The sequence below is a fragment of the Eurosta solidaginis genome, chromosome 5 (assembly GCF_040869045.1).
Source record: "Eurosta solidaginis isolate ZX-2024a chromosome 5, ASM4086904v1, whole genome shotgun sequence".
In the NCBI taxonomy this organism is placed as follows: domain Eukaryota; kingdom Metazoa; phylum Arthropoda; class Insecta; order Diptera; family Tephritidae; genus Eurosta; species Eurosta solidaginis.
In genome coordinates, this window is record NC_090323.1 from 224,734,111 (window position 1) to 224,758,986 (window position 24,876).

Below are 24,876 nucleotides of genomic sequence, written 5' to 3' on the forward strand. Positions count from 1 at the left end.
TATCCCACCCTCTCATTTGTGTATATCTGCATATAAAAAAGGAATATAAATTTTATGTAATATTCTTAAAAAAAAGATCATATATAAAAATATTTAAATTATCAGCAATATTATTTTGCGTTGGATAATGGGACAGTTCTCTTCATGTGGTATCAAAGCGAGCTGGGTCAAAGTTTCATCATGAAATCAAAAGCAAAACAAAAAAAAAAAATAATAAGATGCAGGAAGTTTCCGCTCATATTTACCTTTTTATCTGAAGTTATTCATGAATTAGTGCATAAAGGCATATTTAATCTTTCTTTATAACGACGATAACATTTAAAAATAATTCCAATGATCTGTAATGAAAGAAGTATATGTAATTTTTAATTACTCCACTATTATAACTATTTTTAAATATGTTTTAGCTAAGATTAAGGCCCGGGTTTTTAGTGCGAGTTGACTGGAGTTTAACACTGCCACTTTGGCCGCTTAAGCGGAGATGAGTAGCAAAATTTTATGTTATAGAACAAAGTGGCAAGGTTAAACTCGTGTAAACTTTAGCTCGAGTATAAACTCGCACTGAAAAACCGGGCATAAGTACCATTTAACAATAGGCGCTTTCATCAAACACAACTGCTGATCAGTTGTTGAGTGATAACTTTCTGAATGCGCCGTTGACTATTTTTGATCCAATCAATGGTGGGAATTTGGCGTCAAATTACTGACCAGAATTTTTTCCGCTAGATTCGCTCAATGGGTTTATTCGACGCAGTTCTTTGAGATTTTAAAGTGAAAGTAGAGCAACAAAATTCTGTCCAGTAATTTGAAGTAAAATTGCAAACTTTGAGTGGATTAAATATACTAAACGGTGCATTCAGAAAGTTATCACTCAACGACTGACTTTGTGTTTGCCGAAAGTGTCCAATCAAATGATGGTAGTCCCAACATGTCACTGAGCGCTTTTGGCGAACACAATTTTTATTGATACGTTATAAACATGCTTCCGTCAGTTGACTGACAGAAATTGTGTTTTATGAACGGCCAGTTCAGCCAACTGCCAAATGAATTAATTATCCCTAAGTTCTTAGGAAAGGATTTCTTAAATTATATTTCACACTTTTCCATAATATTAAGAAGAAAAATGTTATTCATAAACAAAACTTTATTCAAATTCCGTAATCTGGCGTAGAGTTCCAACCGTTGAGTGGATCAAAAATGCGCCCGGAAAGTTATCACTCAACGACTGATCAACAGTTAGGTTTGCTGAAAGCACTCATTATTAAATATTTTAATATCTACTTTACACTGACCTTCTCACCATTTAAAAATGAGTTGCGCTCTCCCTCTCTTTTGTGCATACATATCTGCAAATAAAAACAAAATATAAATATAAATTTATTTATTTATAAAATTAAACATAATTTTTTTTTAAATGATCAGCTATATGGTTTTGCGTTGGATAATGGAACAGTTCTCTTCATTATGTGTCGAAGCGAGCTGGGTCAAAGTTTCATCATAGAATCAAAAGCATACATTGAAAAACTAAGATGCAGTTAGCTTTCCTTATATTTACCTTTTTTCTGTATTAACTCGTCCACTTACGCATAACCAGAGGCGATGACGCCAATCAATTTATTTTATTCAGTTAGGAGCCCATCATTTATCTGTAAATAAAGGTACATAATTTCTAATTACTTCACTGTAACAACGATCAATACCAATGTTTTTTAGATATGTTTCAGCTAAGATTAAAGGCTCCATTTTCTATTTCAAAACGCACGTTCGTTTCGCCTCAGAGACGAACCGCAAGTGTATTTGCATTATGTTAAACGATGGTAACATATCATTTGACAATTGCATTTGATCAAACCCACTTTTTTGTAGAGATTGAGGCTTAAGTATACAAAGTACTATCTCCGTTTTTCGATGTTAGCCTCCAAAAAATAGATATCGGCTTTCGAAGTTCGAAATTCTATATATCGAAATTTTATTCTGTTTTTTGTTAACGCAAATTAAAAAAGTAAAAATTTGGTCGTGGTCCGCTCTTTTCCCTTATTTGAAGGGCTGAATTCTGTTATTTGAGAAATTTAGTATAACAGCTGTTATACGAGGTGAAAAGTCAGATAGTCCCATGATAATGGCTACTACTTTCATGTCTGCACATACTCTCCACTGGAATAGCTCGTACTGTAATTTTTCAAAAAAGAATTCAGACATTCAAATACAAGAAAAAGGCGGACCACGACCACATTTTAACTTTTTTAATTTGCTGAACGCGTTAACAAAAAAAATAATAAAATTTCGAAATGTAGAATTTCGAACTTCGAAAGCCGATATCTATTTTTTGGGGGCTAACTTGGAAAAACGGAGGCAGTACTTTGTCTACTTAAGCCTCAATCTCTACAAAAAAGTGGGTTTGGTTCAATACCCAGAAAAACAGTTGATTTTGTCGCATATAATGACTTGTAAGCTCGATCAAAATGTGTTCCTACCAAAGAAATGTTTGCAAAAATCTGTTCACTTTCCTTGCTCTATTAATCAATACAATTTATCAAATGCCATAAACGTGTACTATTTGTGTTGATTTGTTTTAAACAAATCGTGGAAAATTCTAATTACTCTGCCACATCACAAAAAAACTTAATTGTAAACCTTTTTGTAGAATTACGTCTTACAACGTACCTGAATTTAGCTTTTTGCTGTTTCTTTCAGCTGAAATCCATTTAAGAATGAACATATTTCCAAAATTTGTAGGCAAATATTTCACCTTTCAACGAAAATAACAAATTTCTCGTTTACGATGTCGAAACTATAAATATAGAAATAATAATATTAATTTGATTAGATTTCAATTATTTATAAAATATTGAAATTTGTATTTATATTTTTAAGTGTACTATTATGTCATAGAATGCATCGTAGATCAACAACGAATAATAAAAAAATAATAATTATTTCATTATTCATAAAAAACGCAAAATTTTATAAAAAAAATCTTGAATGTGAATATCTATACTAATACTAATAATATATATTTTTGAAATACGTTTTTTTCTGGACCGCAAAGCTCGAGCACGCCTGAACCGATTGAGATGAAATTTTGAGCATAGGTTTGGTGGTGGCTCGACATGGTTATAGGCTAAAAAACCGCAAAGATTTATTAAGGTTTTTGAGATATCGACCAAAATGTGGACCAGGGTAACCCTAAAATGTGACCATGCGATGCGATATGGGTATCAAACGATAGGCATTGACGAGAATATTAATGCAAGGTAGTTTTAATTTTCTTACCTTAGTTGGTTTGGGAGATATCGAAAATGTGGACCAAGGTAACCTCAGAAGGTGTATATACATATATTATATATCAAAGATATATGTATATATAAAAGAAAGTGATGTTAGTTACACTATTTATAACTCAAGAACGGATGAACCGATTTGGCTGAAAATTGGTGGAGGTAGCTTAGAACCAGGAGACGGACCTAGGATACCCAGCGGGTTAGGGGGTCAGAATATTCCCCCGGTAGGTATGCCTGTCGTAAGAAGCGACTAAAATACCAGATTCAAGGGGCTGTGTAGCGCAACCCTTCAGGTTGCCAGCGCAATATATAGCTCCTCCAAACCCAATTGGTAACCTAACCTATCCGCGGCGAATCCTGTTTCACTAACAGACGAGGCTCTGGCGACCCCAAGCTCCTCATGGAACTTGGGGTGGGGAGGGAGGGGATGGCCTGGAGGTTTAATGTGGCCACAAAAATCGTTCCCGATATTGTCGGGCTAGCACCTTAATGGTGCTGTGGTACCGGAGCGTACCGGATATGTATCCGGCAAAGGACCATTACATCGATAACACTCCCCAAAGCCTTCGGGGAGCAACCTTATCGCTACTACAACAACAACAACGGACCTAGGATCTGGCTAGGGTCTTGAGATCAAAACGTGGACCTGGGTAATCCTGCGATGTGTTTGTACAATATGGGTATCAAATGGAAGCTGTTTATGACTACTTTGATACGGGGTATTTTTTATACCCCTGGGTGGCTAGGGTCTCGAGATACGGGCCAAAACGTGGACCCGGATACCCCTAGAATGTGTGTGTAATATGGATATCAAGTGAAATCTGTTGCTGAGAGCTTTAAAGTAATTTTCATTGTGATATTCGATTTAGTCGCATCAACCCTGCAAAACTGATAAATATGCATGCGAAGCGAAATAAAGAAATGAATTAATAATACAAACATACCTATTTACATACGTCCTATTCAATTTGCCTGAAATTTGGTATATAAATTTGCCTATTGTAGTATTTACGATCCTTTTTTCTGGGAAGTAGACCAGAGACGGACTGGGACTGGTATTAGGACTAGGACTGGGCCTGAGACTCGGAGTGGGGCTCGGACTCGGAATGGGACTAGAACCAAATACATACCATCTCTGGGACTGGCAATTAGGGATAAAGAAGAATGAGAAGAACTTGAGAGAAGAGAAAAGAGGGAGAGAAGGAGACTGAGATAGATTAAGACGAAGATAGATGAAGCGAAAAAGACGGATGGAGGAGTGAATAAAAGGATTAAGAAAAAGTGAAAAGGGGGGAGGGCAGAGTTAGACGGGTATACCGCATATTCGGAAACCTTATGCGTAGTACCGCTAAAGCTACTGTTTCTCTTGCTTCGAAATATTTATGTATGGGAATGATAAATGTCAACACTTGAGCACAATTATTCAACTGAAATTTAGCTGTGGCAACCGCTGATTCAACCTTATTTTCTTGTTCGGTACTACGCATGGTACGTTTCCAAAAATGCATGCATTTATTGATAATTCTATTTAATCACAAAGAGATATGTGCTATACATACTTTATGTATGCATCGAAGTTAATATTCTTACTGTGTTAAAATCTAATGAAGCATCGAAAACCTTAGTGAAGTTATTTACTCTTTGGATGAGTGATCCGGTTGTCAAAAGAAGCGCCATCATATTGTGTATTATAGCTAAAAAATAAAAGTAACAGGTACTAAATTATTTAAGCAAGAAAAAGTATGTAAAATTTATGTTGTAGGAACAGCTCAGTTCTACTATCTAGTTTATATAAATCTCTCACATAGAAGATCAAGTTAAAGCAATCACTCACTCTATCATCATTATATATATTTCAGTAAAATTATTTTTATTTTGTTTTTATTTTTGCTTACCTGATGTAGCTGCGGTACTACATATGGGTGCTAATGAAGTTCACGGTAGCATAAAATCCGTCGTATATCCTTTTGTTTATTAGTTTGATGGTTTGCCATTAAGATAGATGTATAAAAAAAAATATGGTTAATTTTAATTGTTTTTATTTTGAGTATAATATATACAAGTTTTTTTTATCAGATATAAGTTTGCATCAAAGAGCCTTTCAAGAGTAGCAAATAATTCGTAACTCATCACGACTATACTAAACTCTTATATATATTATAGTGCATTTCATAATCATATGGTCTTACATTTGGCTATATTGCGCTTCTCAAAGAAAAGTCTGAGTGGCGCAGTAAAGAGCTGACAATATTCGATATATATCAAACTTATGAACAATAGATGTCGCTGCCTGGCCATATGCCTTATGTGTGATATGAAACGCAACGGCGACATCTCCTAATAAAACTCATATGAACAAAAATGTCAGGAACTCTGATTCTGAAGTCTCTCAATGATCCAGAGCGTGATACGGAGCTAGAAAACTCACCGAATTACTAAAATTTGTGTTTATAGGGCATATATCAAAGTTCATATAATATAACTGCCCTAAAACTATTGGTTTAGTCGACTAGTATACAACGCATTTAAAATCAAATAATTGTCATCTGTGTACTTAGGCAAATTTGATATGTATCGACTAAATTGTCCATATAGCGACAGCGACGCGCCAGTAATAGAGGCCGGAACACAAATAGCCTGTTTGCTGCATCAAAAATCTTTTGTTCGGGCTGTGTATACATTATGACTGCGGTGGTTTGACCACCACTGATAAAGACACAGGACTACTCGTTCGGGGGAAAAATTTTTATCTTTCAGAATGAAGTATAATCAAAAGAAGAAGAACAAAAAAAGGTAGACTAAATTTTTCCGACGATTAGCGGCTGTCTATCCTAAACTTATCGTCTCTACAGACAAAAAAAGACGCACGAATAAATACCAATAAAATACACGCGTAAAAGAATTTTACGATGAAGAATTACACAGGCGGACAGCATTTCAGACCCAGAAACCAGACTATATATTTCCGAAGGCTTATGATGCACTAAATCCAAATCTGGCGTCAGAATTACTCTGTTAGCTTTGGCTGTCTATGTTATCTCAATCGATTTTCAGTTGTAGGAAAATTTAGAAACATGAAAATTTCAAAATGCGATATTTCAGCGAAAAAATGATTTTTGAGCAAACCCAACGTCATTTGAAAGAAGAATACTTTTAATATTGAATGAATGAATATAAATGCGGATTACAGTGTAAAATTAACAAGCATACATAGTGAGCAAAATTATATTATAAAATATGTATATACATATATTATTGAATCAGTTGTCGGGATGGACTGTGATGCCGAGCAACGGAACTGATTATCAGTGCTGTCGGAATGGACGTGATTTCGAGCAGCTGATGTATATTTAACACACAATAGTAGGGCTGCGATGTGTGGGAGGTTGGAAAGGACGTGATTCCAAGCCACCCGCCCAAAGTAATTATTGATTATTAGTGCTGTCGGAATGGACGTGATTTCCAGCAGCTGACGTATATTTAACACACAATGAGTAGGGCTGTGATGTGTGGGAGGTTGGAAAGGACGTGATTCCAAGCCATCCGCCCAAAGTACCTATTGATTATTAGTGCTGTCGGAATGGACTGATTTCGAGCAGCTGATGTATATTTAACACACAATGAGTAGGGCTGCAATGTGTGGGAGGTTGGAAAGGACGTGATTCCAAGCCACCCGCCCAAAGTAATTGGAGCAGGTAACATATTTATTTTAACATGTGATTTTGAAAGTTATGAGTTCAAGGCAGTGAGTATATATATTTTTTATACTATAAAGTGTGTCGCAAGTATCAATATTATTACAGTGATTATTGAAATCTTGACACAGACAACGAAGAGGTTCATGCATTTGAAAATTCGATCTACATGTATTTAAATATAGCGGTTGGAAATACCGAGAGGGCCTAAAAGGGACATTAAACATTACCTCGCCAAGCAGAAATGGACTGTTTATCATCCCCCTTAATAGTTTTACCAACGCCAAGAATCTCCCTACGGCTCTGTAGCGAAGGCAGCTGTAAAAGTTTTAACCGGCTGCAATAGGGCGGTAGGTTCCTTGATGGATCCCAGGGCAAATTGTTTAAAGCAAAGAGCAAAAATTGCTTCTGGACCGATTCCATTTTTCGCTATGAACCTGATAACGCGGGTTCCAGATAATGGAAGCATATTCCAATATAGGTCTTACTAACGATAAAAAAAGAGTTTTAGTGACATAGGGGTCATTGAATTCCTTTGACCACCTTTTTACGAAAGCCAAAGTGCCTCTAGCACTATTCACACACGATTCGATATGTAAGTTTAGGGTCCATTATAACGCCAAGATCAATAAAGTTTGTGACTTGCTTAATGATATAATCGCCTATCATGTACTGATAGGTTTTAAAAGATTTCCTCGTAAAACACATAAACTTGCACTTCGGTAAATTTAGTGACATGACGTTCACGTCACACCACTCAAATAGAATATGTATTTATATCTGGTTTTAGGTCCGTGTTTTATAATTGAAAAATTAAAAACACCCTTTGATTCTTTCCTTTAAATCGATATATTTCGATTGCTCAACGGCAATAATCTTCAGGATTGTAGCAATTTTATTAACACGTCTGCTTTGTCTGACGTGGAGTATGGTACTCCATTTTAATTTTTTAATTATAAAACACGGACCTAAAGCCAGATATAAATACATATTTAAAGATAAAAGGTCGCCAAAAAATTCATAATTTGAAGAATACTTTTATTTAAAGATGCCATCCTTTAATTTTGGTGAAAGAAAACATCTGCAAAGCTACATAACCTCAAATATGGGCAAAGACGGTGTTTTGTGCACTTTTAGATTAGGATATCTGAGGCCAGATTTGGATTCAGCGTATCATAAACCTTCGAAAATATATAGTCTGGTTCTGGGTCTGAAAATTTGTTAAATTTTGTCGACCTGTGTTATTCATATATTCACATATGTAAGTTTGCAATATCTTGAAGATATTGCAAAGGAGATTATGATAATATCACAACTTGGAACTCATACAGAAAGTGATTTCATAAAACTTTAATTATAAAAAAAAATACACAAAAGAAATACCGAGCACGACTCTTTACTTTTTAATATATTATAAGATTATCTTACCCATTATTACAGTCGAATATATAGTGTTCCAATCACTTACGAGAGGAAATTAAGTAATATTCGGTTGATTAATGACAGCATAGATCCGACTTATATCCTTTTTTTTACTTTCAGATCTGCATATAAACATAAAAATGGCATCTTTACTTTATTGCGTTTACTTTAAGTAAAATTTATACTAGGGGTCTTTATCAGACATAAGTTAGCATCAAAGAGCCTTTCAAGAGTAGCAAATAATACGTGAATTCATCATGATAAAATATTACATAATACTTCATAATTATAGGGTCACAAATTATTGACATAAATGTAGATCAGAGGGCGCTAAATTATAATTTAAAATTTATAATTGCGAAGGTTTGGAAGCGAGGAGACAGGACCGGACAGCGAACCAAAGGACAGCAAATGAAATGAAAGATAGGAAAGGAAATAAAAAGAAAGGAATGACGGGAAAGAAGGAAAGGAAAGCAAGGAATGGGAAAGGAAAGGAAAGGAAAGGAAAAAAAGAAGAGAAAGGAAAACAATTAAGATAATTTGTCCTAAACTTTCATCCATGCAGTTTAATATTTTAATAATAATTTATTGTTACGTTTTAAATAAGTTTTTGATCCGAGCTTTTTATAATAAGCAAATAAAAGGAGAGGAAACTACAGGGGAGGAAAGGAAGGCAGAAGACAGGACCGCACAGAGAACGAAAGGACAGGAAATAAAGAAAATTAAAGGAAACGAAAGAAAAGGATAGGAGAAAAGAGGACAAGAAAGTAGGAGAAATTAAAGGATAGGAAAGGAAATCAAAAGAAAGGAAGGATGGAAAAGACGGAAAGTGAAAGCAAAGGAAAAAGGAAAAGAAAGAAAAGGATATGAATTATCTTTTTTATAATTGAACCATTAATTCAAAATGCAACAAAAAAATTACCATTTTTAAACATTGCAATCTGTGTGAAACAAGGTGCGGGTTGCTAGTGTATAATAAATTCAACGTACTTATGGATTAGCGTTTTTTTTTAAATAAACATAAAATTTTGATGCGTTTTGGTTATACATTCTTATGTACATAAGGGGTCCAACAACTTTATTGTGAGTTTGCAAGTTTACCATTGGTCCTCTCTTACCTTCATATATCTAAATAAAATTGTAGTATAGTGGAACCTTTGATATTACATCAAACTACATATAACAATGACAGGTGTGTTCGAGCTGCAGTTGATGCGGCAGTGTTACTTTTTGTGACAGAACATCACGTTCTTTGGCAAAATTTGAGCAGCTGAGGCAACGCCGTGTGGTCTTTGAATGAGATATTGACAATCCATTGATCATTACTAGCAAATCAAACGCAACAAAAAATGTTCCCTGCACTATTGCAGCATATTATCATCTTGAGTATCAGTGGCATTAAATTATTTAAGTAGCATTAAAGCAATACTGCTAGCGGCCGCCGTGGTGTGATGGTAGCGTGCTCCGCCTACAACACTGGAGAGACTGGGTTCTCCAGGGCAAAGTAACATCGAAAAAAAAAAAGCTTTTCTAATCGGGATCGTCCCCCGGCAGTGATTTGCCAAACACTCCGAGTGTATTTCTGTCATAAAAAGATTCTCAGTGAAAACACATCTGCCTTGCAGATGCCATTCGGAGTCGGTCTAAAAACATGTAGGTACCATCCCGCCAATTTGAAGGAAAAATTAATAGAAGCACAACGCAAAATGGAAGAGATGCTAGGCCTATAATCTTTTCGTAGGTTAGTGCGCCATGAATTTATTATTTGGCGGCTTCAGCTAAAAAATTTAATTACATCCTAACTTTCGAAATACATATTTTTGACGCTAGCAATACTTACACAATTCTTCCATCATAATTGCCTATGCTCAGAATGATTAACTCGATATAAAGTATTGTATGCCTGTTGTTGTAGGTGGTTCTGTTACGAATCCATACCATTACGAAAAATTCCGCTACAAAATTATAAAAATTAGAATATAATTTAAATAAAAATTAAACAACTCATTAGCTTGCGTGTAATCAGAAAATATTTGACATCATTGATATATAAAATCAGCGACGAAAAATAACTGGAACATCATTACAACTTGCACACAAACTAATTGAAATTGGTTTAGACAAGAAGTTTACCTTTCAAGCTTTACAACAAAATAAATCAGCTTCCTTTTAAATGAGATTGCAACTGAAAGAGAGTAAAAGAAAACGGAACGCCTTCCCTTCTAAGTTTCATACGTAAATTCCTTAATAAAATCAAATAAATAAAAGTTAATATTAAATTTTTGTTTCTACAAAACTCCTATCCGCGAGTTTTGTCAACTTTCTTTCCTTCTTGTATCTACATTATAAAATGGATCTGGGTTATTTATTTAAATCGTATGGTTTGCTTTTAAACGGATTCCTGAACTGGTGGTTCATAACCTTCGGGCCGTTCCACAACAGCGCCTTCAGCTGAAACAACAGCTTCAGTCCCTTTGCCGCCACCATCACCATGCAATTCCAATAATTTAGACAAATCGAAACGTGGCTTCTTCAACACCTTTACTTTACGAATGTAGACGTCATGCAATGGATATATGCGTTGGCATTTCTTTTCAATATCCTTGGCAATTGAGTCAAGAGCAAGTTTGTTGACCAATTGCTTCAAATCTGTGCTGGTTACATCATTAGTAATGATTTCAGTCATCTTGGAGCGAATGTTGCGTACTTGAGATTGCTGAGCGTAGCAAGTTTTACGCTGTGATTGTTGATCTTTTGCGGTGAAACCAATGCAGAAGACACGTAACATATAACCATCGGTGGTTTTGGCTTCAACGACAGATTCAATAAGGGTTTGCCATTTCTTGACCATGGACCTGAAATAATTAATAACTTAAGTTATTGGGGCTCGAAAATGTAAAACAGACTAGATACAACGATAATAAAGGGCCTATTACGGTAAACAACTCAACTTAGTTGGGTTGTAATTAAAACAACTCAACTCCTGTTTGGTATTACGAATTACAACTTATTTCAGTTGGAGTTGTATTGGTGCTGCCAAGCTAAGAAAGTGATGATTTTACAGATAAATGAACAGCTGATCAATTTGTGGCTAAAATTTAAGCATTTGCAAGTGATTTTTTTATTAATAGTAAAATGGATATTAGCATAGATTTATTGTATGATGATGAAAATAATGGTGAGAAAATTGATATGCAGCGAATAAGAAAACATTTATGCGATCACTCTAATCCCTTGGAATTACCAAGCACTAAGTAAGAAAACGTTCAAGTAACAATTGATAAAATTCTAATGTAGATATTTTGCAGATTTGTAAGCTATTTTCGGTTAAGTAAGGAAGCATTTTGCTCCTTACTAAACGAAATGAAGGGCCATTTCCGCAAACGACGGCAGTTATCAAAAATGCTGTGGAAATGATTTTAGTGTTGGACTGGCACAACCTACAACATCTGTAGTTGTCAAAGAGGTTTTAGATATTATTGAGGAGCATATTTGTGCGAAGTGGATTAAACCCCAAACAGCAAAAATTGTATTTTACTCTAAAACAGGATTCCCAGAAGTAGTGATTAGTATCAATGGGACTGACGAATGGAACTGCGGCCAGCCTCGTCCAACTTCGGAATGTCGCTCCATAATGTAAAACAGTTATTCAATGTAATCCTTCGTTTAAACGTTGTTTTTTCTATAAATGTGTACAAAATTGTGGATTATTGTTTGATTAAAAAATGTGCAACTACCGGCTTTAAATTGTTTTTGTCTATTTTTTGGTAACGTTTTATGAGCCCGTGCACCATCTAACTCTTATCAAAGGTGGTATCAAAAGACGCGTTTCGATCTACGTTTTTAGGATTCGAAAGCGGAAATTAAAAATTGTATTTCTGTCGCAAAATATTAAAAAAAAAAAAACAAAATGACCAGAGAGGGTCTGAAATAGGAGGCCCGATCCACGGTTTTTTTACACAGAAGATCTTCCTGTGTTGGCGGCCTTTGGTCGCGATTTGTAAAAATAACCTTGGGTAGGTCCAACGCCTTTCTGATTTGTGTGTACAAAAAATTTGGCACAATACATCCCCATGAAAATTTAAACCGAAATGATATGATAGAAATTAAATTTTTAATTTTTGTTTTCGGATTCTTAAATCGGAGGTCGAAACACGTCTTTTGATACCAACTTTGAAAATTTTTGTTAAAAATTAGGTGGTGAACCGTCTTCTAAAACGTTGAATTATTTCAAAACAACTGCAAAATTGTATGAGACAACTAGTATAATCAGTTGTAAGATTTTGACGCGTTTGACAACTACACTAACACATCGTTGTAAACGGTAATGCCACAAAAAGTTGTTAGACGAGACAACTCAACTGACATTTTTTTTGACAGGTTGAGTTGTAATCTGTAATACCAAATTGCGAAATTTCAACCCAACCAGAGTTGAGTTGTAAACGGTAATAGGGGCATACAACTAAATAATCCACTTTAAATATATGAAAAACGTAAATAAAATGAGATAATAAAAATGGTGTTATTTACACAGATTTTAGTAGGGCACACCAGAGGATAGAGCACATCTACAGTCGGATCTGAACAGCCTAGTTGTATGGTGTAATGAAAACCTCATAAACCTTCCAAAGTGTAAGTTCGTGTTTTACACGGATAACCTTCCAATCCCATGAGTATGTGATTAGAAATTATGTTATTAAGTAAGTCATCAGCTTCACTCACCTAGATGTTACAATGAATGGCTTGATTTTAAATTACATTTTGAAACTTGAGTAATTAGGGCTAAAGTTACTTTGGCGTTCGTAAAAAGGTGGTCTAAGGAATTCAATGATTCGTACGTTACTAAAACTCTTTTTACGTCATTGGTGAGGCCAATATTGGAAAATGCTCGATAATCTGGAACCCACATTATCAGATTCATTACGATAAACTGGAATCGCTTCAAATAACATTTTTTTACTTTTTGCTTTGAAACACTTGCCATGGGATACGTCAAGGAATCTTCCTTCTTACTGCGTTAAAACTATTACGTTTATATAATTTTATTTTGTTTTGTTGTATTTGCCTATCTGTGGGGACATGTCCTGTAGATATACATATGTAAAATAAATAAATAATTTTGCAAGTTAAAACTAAAGGCACACTCACAGTGTTGACTTGAAAATATTTCTCGGTAAACAAAAATCAATAAAAAAATCGCCTCGGTCGCCAAAGTTAAGAGAAATTAAACAAAAGGGAATAAATTTCCTTTGAATTCATTAAATTCTGGCAGCATGACTGCTATAGATACATACATAAATACATAGTATATTGAAATGTCTACAAACTAATCCCTAAATAGGGACACAGAACACAATTCCTTTGGGTGCCGCTAGAATTTTTTTTATCTTGGAGTATCTTAAAGACAACGCAGAAATGTGTATGATTCGTTTTTTGAACACTACGTCCGTAGACATATCTACATGGTTCCATTGTTGATTACCCTGTATATCTTTTTCTCATTAATATAATTATTTGAATTATCTTCCAAGCAATATGGTCCGTATATATATAACTTATTTCACTGCACATATATACGTGTTTGCAAATGTCTACAAGCTCATCCCTAGATGAGAACGTATAGCACAGTACCTCAGGGTGCCGCTCGCAGTTTAGTTTATCTTGGAGTGTCGTAGAGACAGAGCACAGAGATATGATGCATTGTCTGAATTACACGTCCGTAGGTGCATGGAATATGTGTAGAATGAATACATACTTCTTTTAGCCTTAAATTGGCATATAGAGATAATTTCACTAGATCTAAAGATATTCAAATGTCTACAAACTAATCCCTAAATAGGTACGCAGAAAGCAATTCCTTTCGTTCCGCTAGAATTTTTTTTATCTTGGAGTATCCTAAAGACAACGCAGAAATGTGTATGATTCGTTTTTTGAACACTACGTCCGTAGACATATCTATATGATTCCATTGTTGATTACCCTGTATATCTTTTTCTCATTAATATAATTATTTGAATTATCTTCCAAGCAATATGGTCCGCATATATATAACTTATTTCACTGCACATATATACGCGTTTGCAAATGTCTACAAGCTCATCCCTAGATGAGAACGTATAGCACAGTACCTCAGGGTGCCGCTCGCAGTTTAGTTTATCTTGGAGTGTCGTAGAGACAGAGCACAGAGATATGATGCATTGTCTGAATTACACGTCCGTAGGTGCGTGGAATATGTGTAGAATGAATACATACTTCTTTTAGCCTTAAATTGGCATATAGAGATAATTTCACTAGATCTAAAAATATTCAAATGTCTACAAACTAATCCCTAAATAGGTACACAGAAAGCAGTTCCTTTCGTTCCGCTAGAATTTTTTTTATCTTGGAGTATCCTAAAGACAACGCAGAAATGTGTATGATTCGTTTTTTGAACACTACGTCCGTAGACATATCTACATGGTTCCATTGTTGATTACCCTGTATATCTTTTTCTCATTAATATTATTATTTGAATTATCTTCCAAGCAATATGGTCCGCATATATATAACTTATTTCACTGCACATCTATACGTGTTTGCAAATGTCTACAAGCTCATCCCTAGATGAGAACGTATAGCACAGTACCTCAGGGTGCCGCTCGCAGTTTAGTTTATCTTGGAGTGTCGTAGAGACAGAGCACAGAGATATGATGCATTGTCTGAATTACACGTCCGTAGGTGCGTGGAATATGTGTAGAATGAATACATATTTCTTTTAGCCTTAAATTGGCATATAGAGATAATTTCACTAGATCTAAAGATATTCAAATGTCTACAAACTAATCCCTAAATAGGTACACAGAAAGCAATTCCTTTGGTTCCGCTAGAATTTTTTTTATCTTGGAGTATCCTAAAGACAACGCAGAAATGTGTATGATTGGTTTTTTGAACAATACGTCCGTAGAAATATCTACATGGTTCCATTGTTGATTACCCTGTATAACTTTTTCTCATTAATATAATTATTTGAATTATCTTCCAAGCAATATGGTCCCCATATATATAACTTATTTCACTGCACATATATACGTGTTTGCAAATGTCTACAAGCTCATCCCTAGATGAGAATGTATAGCACAGTACCTCAGGGTGCCGCTCGCAGTTTAGTTTATCTTGGAGTGTCGTAGAGACAGAGCACAGGATATGATGCATTGGCTGAATTACACGTCCATAGGTGCATGGAATATATGTAGAATGAATACATACTTCTTTTAGCCTTAACTTGGCATATAGAGATAATTTCACTAGATCTAAATACATTCAAATGTCTACAAACTAATCCCTAAATAGGTACACAGAAAGCAATTCTTTTGGGTGCCGCTAGAAGTTTTTTTTATCTTGGACTATCCCAAATACAACGCAGAAATGTGTATGATTCGTTTTTTGAACACTACGTCCGTAGACATATCTACATGGTTCCAAAAATAATTCAAATTTCTATCAATTGATTACCCTGTATATCTCTTTCTCAATAATAACATTATTTCAATTATCTTCCAAACAATGTTCAAAGCAACAGAGCACAGAATAGCGTATGATGTGTTGTCTGAATTACACGTCCGTATTGTGTATGCGCTTATATTATATGTCTTTCTAAATGTTTCACATCAAACGAAAATTTCATGCTTATCGGCACAGAAATATACATATATAAATCATAAAGGAAGCTCATTTCCCTACAATGACCAGCTTTACTGGTAAGTCTAGAGAAGCAAACGACTGATAATACGCGTACAAAAAACAGTTTAAAAAAAACCCCAGCGGGTTAGGGGGTCAGAATATTCCCGCGGTAGGTATGCCTGTCGTAAGAGGCGACTAAAATATCAGATTCAAGGGGATGTGTAGCGCAACCCTTCAGGTTGCCAGCGCAATATATAGCTTCTCCAAACCCAATTGTCAACCTCACCTCTCCGCGGCGAATCCTGTTTCACTAACAGACGAGGATCTGGCGACCCCAAGCTCCTCATGGAATTTGGGGGTGGGAAGGGAGGGGATGGCCTGAAGGTTTAATGTAGCCACATAAAACGAATCTGTATCCGGCAAAGGATCATTACATCGATAACACTCCCCAAAGCCTTCGGGGAGCAACCTTATCGCTACAACAACAACGCGTACAAAAACCTCGGGATAGTGTCAAAAAACGCGTCAGTATTAATAATCCAAAGCAAAGAAAAATTTGAGACGTTCAAAAGACATTACGTAAAACGGAAAAATTACGTTGGGTCCCTCGGAAAGCGGGGGTGGGATCCATATTATTTTTTCTGATAGCCTTCGGTCGCGCTTCTAAAAAATGGTAAGTCTAGAACAGCGGTCGACTGTTAATACGCGGGTGAGAATTGTAGTATGGCTGTATGTTCCATTAGTGCACTATTAACAATTACGGGTAAAATACAAAATATTTAATTAATATTATAAGTATACGTATTCTTTTATGGAAAGTATCACTCCCGAAAAATTTTTGATTATAGTACAGAGCCCGTCAAGGCAAAACTATTTTTTTTTTTTCGGTGCATAAACAAGAAGCCTTCGAATACCAACTTTATAAATTATTTTTATGCTGAAAGAATGGTGCACTAATGGAAATTTTTACCGGCATCTAGGATACCTCCTCCAACTTTTATTTGTTTTTTCTCAATGCGTGTTTCGCTAATGGAAAATTTTACCCAGTATTTTTGCGCAGAACAGCTTTATGCGTTGGAGGCCTTCGGCGCGCTTATAAAAATTATCCTGGCCGGTTCAGCAAATGGATCAAAATTAAAGCTATGCAAAATCCCTGTTGACAAAACTTGCTCCTGTGTATCAAATTACAACTACATGAAAATTACCTACTTAACCTGCAAATATCACTCGGTAGAGATACAATAATTCTTTTCCGCTTCGGATGATTGTTGTCGCGGTCAATACGCGTAGTTTGACACCTTCACCGATATTAGCAGTCGACCACTGTTCTAGACTCTTACCGCTTTACTATTGACCTTTCATTTCCTTATTACCTGTATTTATCTGTAGTTAAGTCCATACCATGGAAATTGCAAAGCACATTACGATCCTGCACATCTTCAGCAATCAAACGAAATTTACGAAAGGAACGATCGGAATCGTTGTCATTTTGTAAATCGGCCAGCGATACTTCAAACACTCGCCCTTTCAAGTAATCCGATGCAATTTTCTGGCCCTGGGTGCGGTTAACCAAGGTTTTACCTATCTGGCGGGTCACGAACATGTTTGGAGCTTTCACATCGTACCAATCCTTACGAGAGAAGGGATCTATTACCTTCTTTTTGCCACCTTTTTTACCTCCTTTTGAGAGGCCTTTATTTTTACCGACCGCCATGTTCAGGGTTTCAAACGGAAAAAGATGGAATCACGTTGACGTCGTATTGTCAAAAGAAGGAAGTTAGCCATTAAAAGTTGAAGTGTAACTGTGACCTATGCTGCCATCGTTAATAAAAAGGTGAGACTTGATATGCGGAATTAAGGGCCCATTACTGATACTTAGCATAGACTTGGCTTGAGAACTGTCACTTACAGTTCTGTTAAATGAACATTGCATGTTACTGATTACTCAAAACTTAGCAACACTTAACTTGACTTAAGGGGGAATTAATGGTGACTTATAACCATAAAGCCATAACCAGATAAATCAGCTGATCGAACCTACCTTATGGAAAGGAATGTAATCGATTAATGGTGCCATACCATAACGCTAATGCCATAGCCAATCAATTGGTTTTTGGTTTCTCGCCATATCCATAACCTAAAAATATTTGAGTTGGTGAATTTAATAACTTTTTTTAGATTTTCTTCATTATTTTGGATACGTTATGACTAAGATACTAATTTTTTGGGGAATATGGTTGTAATTTTTTGCGTTTTCATCATTTTTATGAAATTTTCACGATTTTTAGGTTAAGGCACCATTAATCGATTACATTGAAATGGTTATGGATATGGGTATGGTTACGACTATGGCGTTAGGGCTAAGGAAGTTTAATTTGGCTTTTAAGCCTCCATTACTGATACTTAGCATAGACTTGACTTGACTTGGCGTAAACTTGGCAACTTAGCCACGATTATACTCCACTTGGCGCATACAATCTGGCATCATAATCAGCGTTGAAATTTATTTCTAAATAAAAGTTAATTTATATGACAAAATGTCAAAATGAAATGGAAACAAACAAATGGCATCTCAAAATGTAAACGTCACTTAGAACTTACATAGAAAATCAAAATTCAACAGACTTCTAAGTCAAGTTAAGTGTTGCTAAGTTTTGAGTAATCAGTAACATGCAATGTTCATGTAACAGAACTGTAAGTGACAGTTCTCAAGCCAAGTCAAGTCTATGCTAAGTATCAATAATGGGCCCTTTAGAAGTCTGTTCAATTTTGATTTTCTATGTAAGTTCTAAGTGACGTTGACATTTTGAGTTGCCATTTGTTTGTTTCCATTTCATTTTGACATTTTGTCATACAAATTCACATTTATTTAAAAATAAATTTCAACGCTGATTATGATGCCAGATTGTATGCGCCAAGTGGAGTATAATCGTGGCTAAGTTGCCAAGTTTACGCCAAGTCAAGTCAAGTCTATGCTAAGTATCAGTAATGGAGGCTTTACAAAAGCGCAACAAAGCGGCAAGGCCATTGTGAATTCCTACAAGTGAAAAATTTCCATTGCTATAACAAGCTGTCAAATATATTTTATTATAATAGCTTACCGGGAGAATGGTTATCGCGAATGGTCATTGAATTGTGTTTCAAATCAGGTTTTCTCTTAAATATGTATTGAGAAAATCAGACGACATATTAATATTCATTTTCAAAATCTAGCAGCCAGTTAAACAAAAATTTTAAAATATGTAAATAATGCAACGTACCAGTCGTCTACAAAAAGTTTGAAAAACACTATTTAGCAAATAATTTAATTAGGCAAGGTGCACACGAGGCTACGCGTTTTAGACGCGTATTAGACGCTGCAGGCGAAATCTGTACGCTTTGATGCCGAACACATGTACTTAAATGGAGAGCTGCATACGAGGCGTAAGCTGCATGAAAGCTTCATGTAGCCAAGCATACAGCAATGTTGGTCGCTGAAGCATATATGACACTACTTTATTTTTGCTTGGATTTCAAGCTCAAAAACTGACGAAACTTTATTGGAACTTCAATACACAAAAACAATTTCTGTCATGAAAAAGCGAGACCACTATTCCCTTAAAATTAGTGAGTTTGTCATGTTTTTGTTTATGTTTTACATTTTATTTTTACATTAATATTTTTAACAATAAAAACAATGCAAATAACACGCGAAAATTACTTCGGTCTCTAATGGTTCACTTTTTTCACAAGAAAGTTGATTTTAATTGTGTTTTTATGCACCAAATTTTCAAACTAAAAAAAATTTTCATTTGTCAGAAAAAAATAAAGAAAAACGACAGAATGTCAAAAAAACCTATTGAAATATAAACTGGTTCGTTTGTTTTTAATGAACTAGAATGTATTTTCCTTGTATTTCGTTAGTTTTTTGATATATAGTTTACACACTTACACCAGTACTGAATCCGTATTAGGAGGGAGTGCGTCAAAAAATTGAAGATAAAATACACGAAAATAAAGTAGTGTCCTATAGGTATGAGCGTAAGTGCGCTTGAAAAAAAGGAAGAACAAGATGTTTGTTTAAATTTTTTTGTATGAAAATTTGTGTAATTAGCTGAGCTGTAAATCATTTGAAATTTTAAATCATTGATTTAAGAATGCTTGCTCTTCATTCATTCATTCCTTGTTAAGGAATGTGGCTTAAAAGTCAACCCATTCTTCTTCAGAAGTGGAAGAAAAGATTGCACTCCTGAACTCATTCGAAGAAAGAATGAAGTAATTGAATGAAAAACAAACATCTTTCAACACAGAATACGCATTCAAATGAACGCAGCCTTTGCTGAGTGTGCTCACACTTTTCTAGTACCAATCAATTATGAAAAATGTCGTACATGCACAAAACCCTTTCAAATATAAGATCATATCTTGGCGATAGGACTCAAGCAGTATGTATAGATGGTGAAAAGTCTGACTTCTTACATGTCTTTGTTCTGTATATCAATGACCTACCCGATGTCCTTAAGTATTGTAATGTTCATATCTACGCTGATGATGTGCAGTTGTTTACGTGTTGTCCTCGTGATCAAACTAGCTTGTGCATAAGTAATTTAAACCACGATTTGAATCAAATATTTTCATGGGCTAATATGTATAAACCCGAATAAGTCAAAATGTATTGTTATTCATAGACGGTCTTTTCCCAATAATGATTTAGAGAATGTAGTGTCTTCGACTCTTAAGTAATGTTCTGCACTTCAAAAAAGAGCTAACATCATTTTTTAACGACTCTTAAACTGGATCTCAAATTGTTGTTGTTAAAATGTTCATTTCTAAGTCCTTTTCCTTTCTCTGTGTCTTCTTCCTTTATTTGTTAAATACTATTCGATCTATAACCAGCCAAAGGTTATCATCACTACTGCTATCTTTTAATATTTATTAATTACTTTTCTTTAGTTTTAAGATTTACATTTACATACATAAATATTTCACTATTATCGGCTATATTTAATTTAATTTGATTAATCTAATTTATTATTATTATAAATGTTCAATTTTTATAGCTCATGCTATTCATGACTACCACTGTTAAATAATTTGTCAAAATTGTTGTGCTAGGAACAAATTTTCAAATAAATACATACATACATACATATCACATGGTTGCATTAAATTAAAGCCCCTTCAAAATATCAACAGAAAAATTTAATTATTGTCCGTGATGACCAGTTTATTCGTTACTTAAACGGTAATAAAGCATAAAGAAGTTAACTGGAAAAGTGTTTTTATTGAAATTTTCCTAAAAATTTAATAATAAAAAAGCAAACGACAAATATTTCAACATTCCTGATGCGAAAATTGTCATCGTTTCAAATAAGTGTTGCCAAAGTGCCATATAAAAGGTACTTGCATGAAGAAACATTACATTTGAACGTCCTCAATTGGTGATTAAACAATTGAAAGGACAATTCAATAAAAAAAGCTCTTAAGTTCCTTCATATATTCTTCTTACCGGTATATGGTCAAATACTGTATCTATACTGGTTTCTGGGTTTGCAAATTGTAATAGCAATATACTATGTTTCTCTATTTTCTAACAAAAATATTCTTCTAAACACAATAGTTTGTAATTACAGTCAATTAACCTAGGCTCTATATGAAGTTGTAGCTTTTTTGATAACAAAGAAAATTGATTTTGAATACAAATCTGCTCAAGTAAGATAGAACTCAACCATCCAAAGCAATTTTAATCTTTTACCAATGCCGTGCAAATAGGCATATAGATTAATGGTCCTTCTCAATCACTCAGGTCGTATATTTATATCCCGTCAAACACTGTCAAAACATCAGCTTTAAAAAAACTGTAGTGCGATGGAGCCAGTCAATCTCTTCGTGGGGAGGGAAATTAATAACCTCTGAAGATCTTCTACTAATTTTTGTGGCACAGATGAAAGAAAACGGGGAAAGTGACTGACGTGAATGGAAAAAGACTGAATTGCAATAACTGCAACTGAATTGACATAATTTTATCAAAAATCTCGGAATTAGGAAGCTCCAACGAAATCGCCGATAGACCTATGTACTTTGATGAAATTAAATTACTTAAACTCAATTATCTGTTTTTGTTTTGTTTTGACAAAAAAAAACCCATAATTTACTTTATTTGGTCAATGCACAATGTGTTCATTTACATAATCCATTTTACAACAATAGCAAAATAAGTAGGACATATAGTAACATTTTGACACATAGCAAGAAAGAAATAGATTGTCTTTGCAAAGTTTCACCAAAATTTGACTATATCCCCATGTTTTTGGAATATCTTACATAATCAAGATCCCTATGCAGGGCCGGCTCTACCATATACGCGAACTACCGCCTAGGGTACCAAGTTCTAGGGGGCACCAAATTGGATAAACACTTTTGTACTACAAATCCTTTTTGCAACAAAAAAAAAGAAATTTTGTAGGGGCCCTATATTTAGTTTCATTAAAAAAATTTAATTTTCACCTTAGTTATATTTTACAACACAACTTGTCTGGTCACATGCCCAATTTAGTATTTTGTAGACGATACCAATGTCGGTTGCGAGTGGCGAGCGTAGCTTTTCGAAACTGAAATTAATCAAAACGTATTTGCGTTCGGACATGACTCAAGAAAGGCTTGTCGGTTTAACATTGCTATCAATAGAGCAGGAAATTGCGCAAAAATTAGATTTAAGTAAAATTATATCAACTTTCTCTGAGTTGAAGGCGCAGAAAATGAAGTTTTAGTAAACTCTAAGATAACTAAAAATACTTTTGTGTGTTATATTTTCGTTCTTTTGTTGAAAAAAATGTATTTAATATGCAACAGAAATATTTTTTTGTTTTATTGACACTAAGTTTGAATTTAATATTTCTGATCTATAATTTTCTGATCTCCAATTTCTTTCTATAAATACGGGAGAAAGGGCCCGCAAATAATAACTCGACTTGGGCCCCAAATTCTCTTGACCCGGCCCTAGCCCTATGCTTTTATATAAGCAAGTTATCAGCAGGATATTCCTAAAAAGGAAATCAGTCAGCCCACAAGAGCCTAAAATTGTTTGATCTTACACGATTAAAAAAAAAAAAAAAAAAAAAACGATTAATGAAAGAAAAATCAACCTAATTACGATGTATACAAAATCTGATATGAAGTACTATTTCTTGATTGCCTTATGTTTGGACACCATGAAGATGATTTAAGACTTTCTAGTTTTATAATAAACTACTTGGATAATTAGAAGGGGCTATTATTTCTATTGACAAGTTTTACCCCTTTTTTGCACCTAAATCCTAAATTAATTTAACATATCTGAGGGCAACGAAAGTATACAAAAAAATAACCTCGGGGAAAAAGTATTTAGTACTGAATGGAAAAAAAGTGTGCATTCATTTCAAGTTTACATTCAATAAAAATTGGGAATGGTTCCTACATTGAATTATATTTTACCATTCAATAACACACACACTTTGGCTTTGAGTTGAAAGTATTTTAAGCCATTCAGGAATGGAGATTTATAATATGCAACAAAAAAATCACAATATTTAAAAGAATGCTGAGAGAATGCACACTCAATTGATTCAATCTTTTTACAGCTCTGGTAATTAATTAGAAAATGTTATTTTAGTTACCAAATCGAAAAAGAGTATTCAACACCACAAAAGCTTGGTTATACTGTTTTCACACAGACGGCTTATTGAATAATGAAGGCAGTTTTCTACATTAAGACGCTTATTGAGCTCTCGCTTCCCTAAAAAATTCGAATCTATTATTATTTCATTAGTAGCTAATCGAATGCCTAATGAAGTCAAAAGCACAATGCAACTCTGTTGGCAGCGTTCCGCTTCCGTTTCCGCTTCTTAGTTTTTGGTGTGTTCAGTGCTTAAAATGTCATTTGTCAAAGCAAATGTCATTGTATGCATGGCGGAACGATACAAGGTGGTCGCATCGAACAGCTGATTATAACCTTTTTTATTTGATGTGATACATCAACTACCGGCGTAGTTCGATTTTGACATTTGTCCATCGAATTTACAAGTACATGGCATTTTTTTGTTTGTAGGTATGTCACCATGCTACCACCTTGTATCGTTCCGCCATGATTGTCTGTCTCATCCTTCATACTAATCGAGCAGTTACTTCTGCGTGAAAGCAAAAAATTTACAATTTCATTAGCAGGTGAAATGAGATCATTGAGTTTCTGTGTGAAAACAGTATTAGACATTGTTGAAGCGATTAAAAGGCTAAAAAGTGTTGGAACTAGAAATCACTTTTTTCTCTAGTCCGCGGTGGTGTAAAGTTGCCTTTCATAATTAACAAAGGCGCGGGGATGCAAAAAACATTTAATACCTATTTTCCTTTGGTTTCGGGGACGGATATACCTGAAGAAATTTTATTTCTTATTTTTTTTCAATAATTGTTTGCTATTTGTAGCGACGCTCGAAAGTAGCTTCGTGTGCAGACTTTGAGGCGTAGAGAAATCGTAGATACATGTCATATCTTGTACGCGTCTATAAAGCTACGCCTCGTGTGCATCTTGCCTTAAGCTGGAGTCATTGGTGCCGTATATCGCTGTATCCGTATCCCTACCGTAATCAGCTGTTTATCGTTACGACGGTAACGATAAACAGCTGGCAACAGGCACCAATGACTCCCGCTTTAAGCCAGAGTCATTGGTGCCGTATGTCGTATCGCTGTATCCGTATCCCTAACGTAATCAGCTGTTTATCGTTACGACGGTAAACCAAAACCCAATTGGTTGGCTACGATACGGTTACGACCTTAGCGGCACCAATAATCGATTGCATTTATTCTCA

At 34.8% G+C, this 24,876-nt stretch overlaps 1 protein-coding gene and 1 long non-coding RNA gene across 3 annotated transcripts in view; both read right to left on the minus strand.

Moving 5' to 3' along the window:
• LOC137252596 (uncharacterized) overlaps positions 1-10,484 on the minus strand; it is a 36,073-nt gene extending 25,589 nt beyond the window's left edge. The window contains exons 1-8 of one of the 2 annotated variants that reach the window (XR_010953620.1): positions 10,239-10,484; positions 8,405-8,520; positions 5,177-5,245; positions 4,872-4,975; positions 2,665-2,791; positions 1,556-1,646; positions 1,293-1,346; positions 246-338 (exon numbers count right to left, since the gene is read on the minus strand). This is a non-coding gene — a long non-coding RNA (uncharacterized lncRNA). The remainder of the gene's footprint in view (positions 1-245; positions 339-1,292; positions 1,347-1,555; positions 1,647-2,664; positions 2,792-4,871; positions 4,976-5,176; positions 5,246-8,404; positions 8,521-10,238) is intronic. The other variant, XR_010953621.1, reaches the window with a different exon arrangement.
• A 193-nt stretch (positions 10,485-10,677) lies between these two features.
• RpS3A (ribosomal protein S3A) lies at positions 10,678-17,827 on the minus strand. Its single transcript, XM_067788567.1, has 2 exons — positions 17,431-17,827; positions 10,678-11,253 (listed from the first exon to the last, which is right to left on the minus strand). Exons 1-2 carry the CDS (start codon positions 17,769-17,771, stop codon positions 10,788-10,790), a joined length of 807 nt encoding a protein of 268 aa, XP_067644668.1. The 5' UTR covers positions 17,772-17,827; the 3' UTR covers positions 10,678-10,787.
• Positions 17,828-24,876: the final 7,049 nt, after the last annotated feature.

Coding starts and splice junctions, on each gene's coding strand:
- RpS3A (XM_067788567.1), bottom strand. CDS start 17,771: ATGGCGGTCGGTAAAAATAAAGGCCTCTCAAAAGGAGGTAAAAAAGGT. Junction 11,254..17,430: donor TTAACTACAGATAAATACAG/GTAATAAGGAAA, acceptor TAATTATTTCAG/GTCCATGGTCAAGAAATGGC.